This window comes from Sabethes cyaneus, chromosome 2 (assembly GCF_943734655.1).
Source record: "Sabethes cyaneus chromosome 2, idSabCyanKW18_F2, whole genome shotgun sequence".
NCBI lineage: Eukaryota > Metazoa > Arthropoda > Insecta > Diptera > Culicidae > Sabethes > Sabethes cyaneus.
In genome coordinates, this window is record NC_071354.1 from 199,593,778 (window position 1) to 199,607,314 (window position 13,537).

Genomic DNA, 13,537 nt, shown 5'->3' on the forward strand with positions numbered 1-13,537 from the left:
GAAGCAGAGAAGATTGGATTGCAGATAAATACGTCTAAAACGAAGTATATGCTGGCGGGCGGGACCGAGCGCGACAGGGCTCGCTTGGGCAGCACCGTGGTAATCGACGGGGATGAGTTCGAGGTAGTCGACGAGTTCGTATACCTTGGCTCGCTGGCAACAGAGGACAACAATACCAGCCGTGAGATTAAAAGACGTATTATCAGCGGAAGTCGGGCCTACTACGGACTCCACAAACACTTGCGGTCGAACAATCTGAGCCCCCGTACAAAGTGCACACTGTACAAAACGCTAATTAGACCGGTTGTCCTCTACGGGCACGAAACGTGGACATTGCTAGAAGAGGACCTACGAGCACTCAGAGTTTTCGAACGGTGGGTGCTAAGAACCATCTTTGGCGGAGTGTAAGAGAACGGTGTATGGAGGTGAAGAATGAACCACGAGCTCGCGCGTCTCTACGGCGAACCAAGTATTCAGAAAGTGGTTAAAGCTGGACGGATACGTTGAGCAGGACATGTTGCTAGAATGCCGGACAACTATCCTGCAAAAATGGTTTTCGCATCAAATCCGGTAGGAACAAGACGAAGAGGGGCACAACGAGCGAGGTGGCAAGACCAGGTGGAGCGAGATCTGGCGAGCACTGGGTGCCCGCGGAACTGGAGATCAGTTGCCATGGACCGAAACAGATGGAGAAATTATACTGCGCAGGCCTTGTCATAAGACGTTAGGTCAATTAAGTAAGTAAGTAAGTACTCTTTCGAGGGTACTTGTACTTGGTTTCGAGGGTACTTCCCCTTGGATACTGAATGCTGCAGCAACTAACTTGTTCACTTACTTACTTACTTACTTCTACCAGCTGAGGGCCGGGGTGGCTTTTGCCTCTCCACTGTACTCTTGTTCCCTTCAGAATGAAATTGTTCCATGAAGTTTAAAGTTTCAGAAAAGCTTTACGTATATGCAGACTTTAAAGTCGAAGATAATCACGGTTTCTTATATGTAGCTTCAAAAATTGTAATCTTCGACGCTCGGATAAGTTGGAAGTTTTTTTTATTGAATTATAGTCACTTTAACAGCATTGGATCATTCGTGACTTCTGCGGGGTTGGGATTTGAATCCGGGTCCTCGGCGCGAGAGACGTGAATGCTAACCGTTGCACCGAGACTGTCCTTTAGTTGGAAGTTCAGGTATCAGTACTTGTGGTTTAGGCATCACGCTCTCCTCATTTATAGGGAGCTTTGTGTGTCTAGTTGGAAGTTAGTCCCAACACTAAGTGTAAGTGTCGTACCGGTGCACGTTGGCAAATGATCTTGTAGACTACTGTCATGCGTATTTGACGTATTCAGCAAGTTTGTTATGTAACCCCTCTGTGCAAAGTTAGCAGTGGCTCGCAATGGTTCAACCGCCATGGAAGTCTAAAAATTCTGTGGAGCGATAATGACTCTAAATTATACTCATTGTTCAGCCAATAGCCAATGAACTCAGCCAATTTCTAAATCTTTTTTCAATAAAATCGCCGTCCACAGGACTTGATACGCCATAAAGGATTGCTTCAACCGTTCTTTATACAACGGTTAGGAATCCCCAACATTTAATTCCGGTGGCTTGACAAAGTTCATCGCATATACGTGCTTTTGGCTTTGTCGCTGTGGTGTGTCGTTGAAGAAGTTAAATGAGAGCGGCGGCTAATTAATACTTAGTTTTACTTCTCTAGGGTCTACACAATTTTTAGCAGTTTAAAATTAACTGAAAGGGTAATAACTGTTTCGTTTTTTAATATTTCTTTATTGAGGGGAAATGAGTCGGCATAAACTTTTCGAATTTCAGAAGCAGTTTTTGGTCATTTCTAGCCAATCTGAACACATAGAATACCTTTTCATGAACAGAATCTTTGTTTCAATTGAAACAAAAACGCCCTGTCCTGTTCTCCATACTTTGAGGCTAGTTTAACCACTATAACTTTAACTGAATAATTAAAGACTACCGGAAACACCTTGCCGGCTTCAATGCCCTATATACCCATAAAAATAAACAAAAACTTACTTGAAATTGTTGCAACCAATCGTTTAATTCTGGAGGAGGATTATCTTTGGTTGGGATGATGCTGCGGGGAGTTTTACGCTCACCCAATATTGAGGAAGTTGGCGTTGAAGTTAGCTGAAACATAGAAAATTATATTATTAGCTACTGAAAACTTCATTTAACAACTTAGAGCTGCTTGTCAGCTGCCACACACACACACACACACTTACCGTAGACGGACTGAGTAACGACGTTCTCGGCGAACTGTTACTATCTAAAGCTAATCTTTTACGGCTGCTAAAGTTGAGCGACTCGGAACTGGTGGCATCGCATTGGTTGCCTAGTGCACCGATTTCGCCGGTCCCCACGGATCGACCAGCAGAACCGGCATTGCTTCCGGCGAAAAGTAGCCGATTTTCTGTCAGTTTTCGCTTTCGATGTAGTCTTGGCGTTTGTGCGTTGCTACCTGCGGCAGTGGTCGTCCCACCGGCGCTACTGCTGCCACAGTGATCATGGACCAAAATGTCCTCTGCGGCATCCATGTGAGTATAACTGGACAGGTCCACGTCTCTGGACGGTAGCTCGTCTTCGCTGCTGGCGTGACCACCTCCGATCCCACCAGCGCCGCCGTGTCCTTCGTCGTCAGTGTAATCTCGACAAGTGCAGATTTCTTCGTCGGAACCTTCCTCACAGTCGGCCCAGTTATCTTCGTCGCATTCGTGTTCGATGGCGTTAGCGGCAGCCACTGCAGCAGCCAACTCTGCTGGCATAGACAATTGAGATGGTTCCAGTAGTGGATCTTCTACGCGATTGCGTTCGTTGGCATGGCGATTATTTCGATGAGCAGAGTTTTGTGGTTCAACTTCATCGGTAATGTTGTCCGCAAAATTCGACGAAGCGGATGGAAATCTTCCCAGTGTCGATGGTCCTGAACTACAACCTTCGGTTGTTTCACGGTCAGCACTACTGAAGGGACAATTGAACGAAAACAATGTTGAATTGCTACTTGATGAAGGAATCGGACTGTGATTGATATTCTTGCTGCACTCTCCGGTTTGTTTGATGACCGAAGTGGCACAGGATAAACTGCAATCTGAAGGGGGTTTGGTTGATCCCGCAGACGAGGAAGATGTCGATGGTCCGGCAGAACTTGCAGAAGAAGGTGATGGCGAAGACGACGATGTGCACGGTTCGTTAACCGGGCTATTGTTCGGTGCCGAAGAACACTCCTTGCCAGTCGATTTCGATTTGAGTGCCTGCAAGTTTGGAATAAATATGGAGCGGTCTGAAGAAAGGCTATCGTTGGAGTTGCTGTTTGAAAATGCATCAAGTTGTTGTTGCTGGTAATGGCGCAGCGCTTTGCTGCTACTGGAAGCTGAAGAAGACGCAGACGAAGGTAATGAGGACGAACAGGAAGGACCGTCGGTTACATCCATTGCAATCGTTGTAGACTCAGCGCAATAGCTCTCAAGACTAGCTGAAAGATTTACCTTAGCCGCTGGCTTTGTTGTACTATTACTGTTTTGTTCCCTATTACTAGTATTATTAGAATTAGTTGCGCTACTGCTGCCACTTTTCTGTAGGTGCTGTCTACTGCTAGTTGGCGTTGTCGTAAGCTGAATCTTGCGCTCGGCCTGAGATTTCTGCGCCAGTTCATCCTCGCGACTTCTATTAATACTACTTATACTTCTAAACTCTAAATTCAGTCTATCGGGTTTAAACGCGCTATTTTTAATTATAATTCCTCCAGTCAGCTTTTGCTCCAGTTCGAATTCCCGACGTTCGATTGCATCGATAGATTGCACATCTTCATCTAACTCATCGCCATCATCCTCAACGTTGTCGTTATTATCGTGTGCATCATTGAGAAGATCTGCTCTAACGACAACGTTTTTGTTTTCCATTACGTCTCCTTGTTCCATCGCCATCGGTGGATCCACTGCCAGTGGAGAATGCTCTTGAATTTCTTGAGCTCCACCAGCTGCTGCTGCCTCTCCCTCATCAGATGCCGAACGTTGATGCCCGCTACTGCAAGAAGATGTTTCTTCGTTGATATAGATCTGATCAGAAATGGAAATTTCATCCCGTTCGAATTGATCTTCACTTTGCTCCGTACCACTGTTAGTGATACTTAAATTTTTAATCTCACTTAAACTGGCATGTCCTTCCGAGTCTGCATCGCCACGGTTCCTTACGTTTAACTCATCTTTGCACTTATCATCTAAACTGTTACAATTATTTACACCTCGGCCAACCATTTCATCGTCTTCGTCTTCATCGTAATCATCATTTGCTGAGTAGAACTCATCGCTCAATCGCTTTGGTTTCGCTACATTCAATCCGCCACCGCCGCTTTTCTCCTCAACAGCCCCTGGTGTTTCCAGCTGGATCTGGCCGCCAGGTGGATGCGTGCCCACATTTGCTAGTTTGTCAACATAAAACCACTCGTAGACTTCCTCTCGTCGTCCGTCCACATCGCCGTCGTCGTCCTCCTGGTCATCGCAACCGATCGTTCCCGTTTGCGTGGGTGTCGACGAACCGGATGCTGTCGTGGGGTGAAGCACGGTAGCACCAGTCCCGGCCGTCGGTGTGATGATAGTTATCGGAGAACTTCCGGTCACCGTCGATGAGTCATGTAGAACCACCCCCAGGGGTGGACTGTTGCACTGGTGATGCTGTTGCTCTTCCTTAATGGTGACGATACATTGTTCTGCCATTATCTGCTGTGGGATCCACGGGAGCTCATTCAACAACGCCCGGCGTTTCGGTTGACGGTGTCGTCGTTGGCTGTCGGCGCGGGGTCTGCAATAAAAGAGAAATGCAGGAAGAAAAAAAAACGCTTAGATCGATGTGTTCGCTCTCGTAGGAGTAAATTGCTGTCTGTGTTTTTTTTGTTGAGGCTAAATTACCAATAATTGTTTTATGATTCGGTCGTTCGCATGGGGGTAGATAAAAAATAGGTATAAATCTGTCTGCTTTCAAGTATTCGCAGTAGCCGTGCGGTAGGTACGTGGCTCAGGATAGAAAAGTGTCAACAAAAAGACATCGGCAACACAAAAGAGCAATAAAATAATTTAACCATTCTTCATTATTTAGATTATTTTATGTACTATCTACACTAGAGAATAGAATAAAATTCTTAAGACACCAAAAATAATGAACTTATTAAATCAGCTGATTGCGCTTTAATGATACGAACCCCTAAAAAGTAAAAAAAAAATCGGACCGTCTGGAGCAAATGAACCGAAATAACCCAGTCGAGAAATCTGCAATTCTACACACAAAAGAAACTATTCTGAACCAGCTGATGCTGTACCTTTTTTTGAAGTACAAAATTTTCGCTATCTTCTTCACGCAAGAAAAATGTTGTTCTCCCCCTCTCTTCTACGGATTTTCAGTGAATCCATATTCTGGAGATTCAGTCTGTCAGCCTGCTCCGGCTCCGGGCGGATGCAGTTGTCGATCTTGTTTTTAGCAGTCTGAGCGAGAGAAAACGATCAGGTAACAATAAGTGCACACAAAAAAAAAACAATTAAAATGGAATCTTGCCGCCGCCAACATTCGTTTTCGGTAAGATGATTTGATATAGGATGCGAATCGAGTTCTTTTTTTTGCAGGACATACTACAGGTAAACGTAAACTAGATGAGATGGTAGAGGGATTCAGAACATTGATTCACTGGGATTGTGTGGAAGAAAATAATGCAAGCACAATTCGCTTGATTTTTGGTTGAAAGCATTGTTCGTTTGTCTGCCATAATCTGGGTTGGTCAAACATACATTTCGACCAGATTCCTTCATCACATGAATGGATGGTTCCAACTAACACCTGAGACGAAAACCGCATACCGGCTGCTGCTAACAGGTTAACTGCTATAGAGGAAACCAACAACAACCCTCGCACAGTACAGTCGCCGAAGTGCCTCAGAAGCAGGTCATTGGCTTATGTAAAAAAGAAGCGGATCGCCCAGCAGCAAGCAACAGCAGCCAGTCCGCCAGCCAGTAGCAGCAGCTTGCAGACACACCTGTTCCTACTATTTCTTCTTGCCTCTTGGTCTGGCTGGATTGGCCAAGCCCAAGCAGAACCGATCCTGCTGTTGGTTGGTGGTACGCACTTTTTTTCGACGGCGAAACCGAAAACCAAAAGGCTTTCACGCTGTTATTTTTGTTATTATTATTTATCGATAGCAACGTTTCGGCATTTGCACCTGCTGTTTGCGGCCTGCAAATTTCTGCGGAGGGATATGGTTAGCGGGACAATAATTACACGAGCGAAAAGCGGATAATGATAGGCTGTGGGTTGCACTTGAATAATTTAATTCGTGATTCACCTGTGGTTTGTTTTATGAAAGCTAGGCGTATTGAGATTCGGTTGACATATGTTATATTGGTCCTTTGAGAGTAAATTGTATGCTTTTCAATATTGCACTATCGAGAGGGCGTCAGTAGTTCTCATAGTGATCATTCATTGACGGTTCATTCTATTTCCGGAGCCCTGCTTTGTGGTGGTATGTAATTGAACGGATGTGAAAAAGGAAAAACATAGGGATGAGTAGAAAATGCAATCAGGATAATTTAATCATTTCCCATCTTTGTTTTACTACAACGATGTATTGTTTTATTACACATAATTTTTGTAATTATGTCAAATAAGTGGCTCTTTTATATATTAATTGTCATTTTACGTCAACAAAACTGCCTCCGTTTCACGAAATAATGGAACGGAACAAAAACGTATATGAAATTGAAGCCACATTCTTTTTACACACATTTTTACGATGAAAAGGCGACAAAAAAGGATCATAACGCCAAATACCAAATGAAAAAAGGCCATTTTTACCTTTATGATACAACAAAGTTATCGAAATTTAGTCAAAAAAAAATTATTTGTTTAAATAAAAGCTTATCATTTCTTTTAAATGATGCCTTCTTTAACTGTTGTATAATTAATATGCGGGAAACAAGCCCTTTATAAGCAGTTATACAATGTTTGGTAGACATTCATTAGAAAACAAAAACTTTAACTACATTCCTAATTCCTATTACCTTACTTCGCCAGTGACGAACCTTTGCTGATGAAACGCCACGTGTGGTTCCCTAAAAAACGTGAACAAGTAATGGAGAAATTGGAACGGGCCCGAGCTGTCTGTCACAAGTCATGATAAAGGAGGAACTTTGAGATTTGTTTCTCGGCGAGCAGCTCCTGATGACTCCATGGCAAATTTGTGGTGGATCCATTCGGAATTGCATATCGAGTCTCTTTCGCGGAAAATTGTTTAAAAATCTTTTGGTTTTAATGCAGCATTTTTGGGACATGCTACATTCTGAGTAATGTGGAAGAGAACCTCAATCCTTGGTGTAATGCGACCCGTGCCTAGAGATGAATGCTTTGGGGAGACTGATAAAGTTTCCCAGCAACTGAATTACGACAGAAATTAGTCAAATTTCGGTTGCCACAACAACCGTGCTAGTAGGTTTCTAGGAGTGTCCCGCCACTAGTTCTAGTTCTGACTTGCTTAAACACTTAAAATTACACTTCAATTCAGCTCATTTTCACATCACTTTTGGGCTTTTGCGAAGGTTTCCTTTCATGGTGGTCTATAATTTCTCGATAGGGCGAAATTCGGGAGCGGTTGGAGGTTTAATCCTCTTTTTTTTGGGACGTAAACAATATTGCTGTTTTCGTACCAGTCTAAGACGGGCCCAGGCATAGTGGCCCCGGTGTGATGAACGTTTAGTTTATTTTGTCATATCCGCGGATTGATTGTCGGACAAGCAATATTCTTAGCAAATTTCGACAGCTTCTTCATCCGTGCACTCTCGGGAACGGAGAAGCTAGACGTGGCAAGGTGGCAGATAGGTTTCATCATCCATCACAATGCCAAACGGTTTTATGAACCACTTCCAATACAATTTCCTTGCACAAGTTTTGGCCATCGTGTTCTGTTTGTCATTCTGGTTCAGTGCCTTCGGAACTTTGTACACATGAGGCCCGCCAAGGTCAGAGTATTTTGAATAAAACAAATCAAATTTTCGAAATGTTATTCGAGTCCTTTTCAAATTGTTGAATGGCATTTGCCGGAGAAACATATTTTCTAGATGTGCCTTCATTAATGACCAAAATTCTTTTATTTGTGGACAATTAAGGCGATTCATTGGAACAATTATTACATTGATTTTGTGTACTGCCAAGATGCTAAATCTAGCCAGAGGACAACAGGATACTTGCGGCTAAGAGTTATAGGTAGAAGTCGTTTGTAAACTCACTGTTCATCGAAGCAGTAGAAATGAACAGTTGCGGAATTGTACTGCAGTCATGAATAGCTTGCCAAACCATAGCTTTTTGCAAATTTTTCGACTTGAATAGATTTTTCAAACTGGTCTAATACGTGCCCTTGCAACGGGTTATTTGCCTTATCTACAAGTAAGGCGATAAGCTGGATTGTAAGAGCTACTGAGCGACCATTATTCTGAATGCCGCCTACAAAATGCTTTCCTAAGTCATCTTACATCGACTGTCGCCCATAGTCAATTGATTCGTAGGAAGTTATCAGGCCTACTTCATGAGGGTCGGTCTACAACGAACCAAACCTTCACCCTGCGGCAGAAGTGCCGCGAATTCTGAGTCCCCACACATCACCTGTTCATTGATTTCAAAGCCGCATATGATAGTGTAAACCGACAAGAGCTATAGAAAATTCTGGACGAAAACGGCTTTGCGTGTAAGCTTACTAGATTTATTATTTATCGATGGATGGGATTCAGTGCTATGTGAGAATCTCGGATGGATTGTCGGACACATTCAAATATCACAGGGGACTTCGATAAAGAGATGGTCTTTCCTGCCTGCTATTCTACATTGCGCCTAAAGGTGTTATAAGACGACCGGCGATTGAAATGCGGGGCACGATTTTCAATATATCCAGTCAATTTATGTGCTTTACTGATGATGTGCATGCTGACGGCAGAAGACCAGTACACCAGACTAAAACGCGAAGCAGAGAAGCTTGTGCTGAAGATAAATATGTCTAAAACGAAATATATGCTGATGGGCGGGACTGAGCGCGACAGGGCCCGCTTAGGGAGTACCATGGTAATCGACGGGGATGGGTTTTAGTTAGTCGACGAGTGTGTATAACTTGGCTCACTGTCAATGGCAATACCAGCCGTGAGAAAAGGCGTATTATCAAAGGTGGTACCTACTACGGACTCCACAAAGACGCGGTCGAACAATCTGAGGCTCCATACAAAGTGCGCATTGTACAAAACGCTAATTAAACCGTTTGTTCTCTACAAACATGAGACGGAAACGTAAACACTGCTAGAAGAGGATTTGCGAGCACTCGTAGTTTTCGAACGAAGGGTGCAAAGAACCATCTTTGGCGGCGTGTAAGAGAACTGTGTATGAAGGCGAATAATGAACCACGAACTCGAGCGTCTCTTAGGCTAATCCAGTATTTTGAAAGAGGTTAAAGCCATACGAATATGTTGGGCAGGACATATTGCTAGAATGCCGGACAACTATCCTGTCAAAAAGGTTTTCGCACCGAACAAGAAATGAACCAGATGAAGAGGGGCACCGTGTGCGAGGTGGCAAGACCAGGTGAAGCGTGATTTGGGAGCACTGGAGCCCCGCGGAGCTGAAGACCAGCTGTCATGGATTGTATTAGATGGAGGAATTACGTTACGCAGGGCTTGTCATAAGACGTAAGACAAGTAATTCTTGCGAATTCATGGACAAATTTCCTGTACAATGTTGTGTCGTCCATTATCATGCACTTCGAATTCCGCGCAAGCATCGTACCATACAGCTTTCGCACTCTGGTCCTCATCTATTTTCATGGAAAATCCAATCGATTGACTTTCTTTCTTTTTATTCGATAGACATCGCAGCCAGCTGTTACAGTACAGGACAATTGCGGAGCTTGTGCTACGACCCTGTTTGGCTTTAACAGCCTCTCTCGGTCGAGATTCGGATATGTGGCAAGAATATTCATTTAACAGTTACGTTGTGAAAATTAGAGTTAAATGATCTTCATTCAACCAAACTTACAAAAAAAAAAAAAAAACAAACAAATAGGTGCTGCGTATAAATACCAAATTCTCGGGAACTTTTCCAAAATGACTTAAGTGTTCATGAGAGATTCTCTAACTGATTCTCCCGCTTATAACAGCAAAGCAAATGCACTTTAACACATGAGCTTTGTATGAATCGATTGCTGGCGTTACTAGTTAGCTGTTAAGAAAATTTTCTTTTAAACACATTTATGTTTCCTGATTTGTCGAGATCTGCCTTCCATTGATCTAGTTTTTGAATTCTAGCGTAATTTGAGGTGTCGTATGATAAGTTTTTGTTCATGTTCGATACTGATCATTTCCCGCCGCGGTAACTTAATCCGGAACATTTCCAGTTAGTCCCAATACAGGTCAAAACTCCTAAAATGGTCGCCAATGGGCATATGTTGCAGAAAAAAATCAATATTGGCTGTGATTTACGTTCATTGTGGAAGTGTCATTAAACATTTTTATTTACTTTATATATGAGCAATCTGCCCTTTAAAACTTTAAAAGGGCTTAACTCAATACAATACAAACCAAATGGCATTGGCCGTTTTAATGACTTTTATTTTTATTTTTCCATAACAGTCTTTTGAACACCGTAAAAAGTATGCAGAAGGTATAATCGGGTAAAACATCTGAGAGGGAAGTGCCCACTGCATATGCCTAGTAAGTAGTTCTGACCATCACAAGTCCATAGCTAGCAGTTTCGGGACGTGCAGGTTTTTAGTTACACTTCCGAGTCCCACAGCTTTCACAATAAAGGAAATGGAGAGGTTACGAATGGAAGGAGGATGGCTCAAAATAACAAGTTACAGGCAAAAGCTTGATTGAATAGGATCAGAATAAGGAAATTCGAGATAATAGAACGTTTCGTCCAAAAAAATTTAAGCAAATTTCACCAAAAACATTAACCTTTTGATCGACAAGGTCCTTTTGAAAGCACGCAGAGCTCGGCTTCGGGTGAATATTTGCAATTGGTAAAACTCGCTTTTCCAGTCCAGTCAACCGGATCACAAGTATTAATTTTCACCAGCAATCATAACTTCGGAGCTGAAACCGAAAGTCACGATCACAACCGAGTTGTTTCATGAAAATCCAAAACGAGCTCGATTATCAATAATTTCGAGTACGTACCGCACAACTTGAAACAGCCCCAACGAATCGAACAAATAACAAGCCTCGGACAACAGTTCTCACCACTTCTTGTTGTGGGCCTGGGCCGCCTTGTCCGGCTGTTTAAACTGTCTGCGGCAAACTTGCGCTGTCTTCTTGCGCCAAAACGTAGGATATTGTGTGGGCGAAATGAAACAGTAAAGGAATGGAAAACAGCAACAGTCATTTAATATTTTAACAAAGAATCTAATTGATTCTCCATTTTTTAAAACTCACGATTTTCGTATGGTGAGTTATTAAAGCTGTTCTGTGTATTTTCCAACGTCTGCACGTCAAGGTTAAGCGTCAAAAGTAATATTCATGGTTTAGTTTTGCGCTTACAAACAAACTTGCTTCGGATGGGCATAAAACAAATGAGGGTGCAACCGAGCGGGTTACAATCCATGACGTTTTGAATATACGAATTTGTGGTCTTACCCGCAATACTAAAGATAATCTTACGAGCGAGTATCACCGTTACCATCTTTTAGCAGCAGGAATTAAAAAGGCACCATAAAAACTTGTCCGGTTGAGGGCGTTGGAGATCACAAGTTCCCACGGATCTTCTTCTTGATGACCGCTCGTCGTGCCACACTACTGATGATGTGTATGTGTATGTGTATGTGTATGTTAGTGTAACGTATCAAGAATTTTGGCCTCTCGACCGGGCGCACCGCGCGGTGACGGCGACGACGGTACAGTGGATCAACGAGAAGTGTTTGCTCATCGGCGCAAAGGATGGGAACTTTTTCTCATCCTCTTTTTGATCCTACTTCGGACTTTCGGTTCAGCGGCCTGTACCGAACCGAGTTCTATCTATTCTGTCTGTCGCCGCCGTCAGACCAGATTGGTTCTGTTCGGATTCTACCAACCAATGACTTTGACTAGTAGATAGGTAGGTACGAGGAACGGTACGGGGATGTAATGCGCTTCTCGTTCGCTTGGGTGGTGATGATAGTGATGATGATGGTGGCGGCGGGGTGGTGATGATGACGGCGACGGTGGCTGGAATGTGTGCAAAGGAGACATATCGTACCATCCATGCATGCCAGTGTCCGTCGGTCTGTCAAGTGTAGGCATCATCCGGCCGTAGGAGCCGTAGAGGTCGCCAGTATTTTCTCACGCTTTTTGATCACCATAATCGATCGTTGATGAGTTTGCTTTTTGCATTTGCTAGTTTTTAAGATAAATTACATTGTGCAGTAATTGTACAGATTTGTTTAATTGTTTCTTTAAGAGGTATCCTTATTTCATGCTTCCTAGCTATTATGTAATTTCAATTTACTAAAACTTAATTTCTTAATGGTTCGCCCCTTTGGCATTACTTTCTAAAAACAAACAGAACTTATCGTAGCAAATGATGGCTGGACGCCAACCGTTTGCGTTCACCCCCTTCTGGCAAGCCGCGTCTGTCGTGCCAAGTCTGTGACCTCACCGTACTCCATCAGATACGCGAAGTGTGTACCTTCTTTGACTGTTGTTTTCATACATTCCACGCGTATGGATGGGAGTCTGGTATGCCGCGTTTGATACCAAAACCTGACTTCGTTCATTTTCTCATTTTCTACGTTCTTTCAATCTCGATCTTTTTTTTTCGCAAACATTGCCGTTTTATTTTACTCCTATGAACGAGAACAAGCAAAGCCGTTGTCGCTCCGATCGGTGGCGGGCTCGTTCGTAGCGAAGACGATATGAAGATTCATCCTCCGCAGATATAACCAGTCACCAACGAACGATCACGGGGTACGGCGGATGAAGCGAGAGGGCACGATAGAGGTATGTATGTGTGTGTAGAATGAAGAATATAATTTATTATTTTATAAGTTTGTTGCTTTTTGTCGGTTACCCGTCTTTCCCTTTCTGCTCCTTCAAGTTTGCTGTCTCTCGGCCTGGCCGTTCGAGTTTTAAATGACGACTCGGTTCCCTCCTTGCTTACTGCTTGTTGCTTTTGCCTGTGCTGCTTGTGCTTCTGCTGCTGGTGTTTCTCTACCAGTCTGCACAACAGACCGTCATACACGTTCATACTCAAGACTGTGACCTTCTCACTTCTGCTTTAGACACTGGTTATCATCAAATGCCGTACCGTCCCGCTTCCTCTAGCGAGTTTTGATCGTGAGAAAAATATAGGTAACGTGAGATAATTCTTTTCCTATCCCTTGTCTCGCTGCTGTGGCCTTTCGCTGTTCGTCCGTCCGTTTGTAACGTCTTCCTCTTTTGGGTGCCCCTTTTGTTGCGACGAGAAGCTATCTTGTGTGTAGGTTTCTTTTTCTTCCTCTTCTGCATTGTTGTCTTTCGATAGAAAGCGT

General features: G+C 43.4%; 1 protein-coding gene across 2 annotated transcripts in view; it reads right to left on the minus strand.

Moving 5' to 3' along the window:
- Window positions 1-13,537, minus strand: part of LOC128734917 (F-box/WD repeat-containing protein 7) — a 42,170-nt gene that overhangs the window by 8,410 nt on the left and 20,223 nt on the right. For both annotated transcript variants that reach the window (XM_053829317.1, XM_053829316.1), the window contains exons 3-4: window positions 2,250-4,821; window positions 2,041-2,154 (exon numbers count right to left, since the gene is read on the minus strand). In XM_053829317.1, coding sequence (XP_053685292.1) covers window positions 2,041-2,154; window positions 2,250-4,736 — 2,601 coding nt within the window. In that variant the 5' untranslated portion in view covers window positions 4,737-4,821. The remainder of the gene's footprint in view (window positions 1-2,040; window positions 2,155-2,249; window positions 4,822-13,537) is intronic.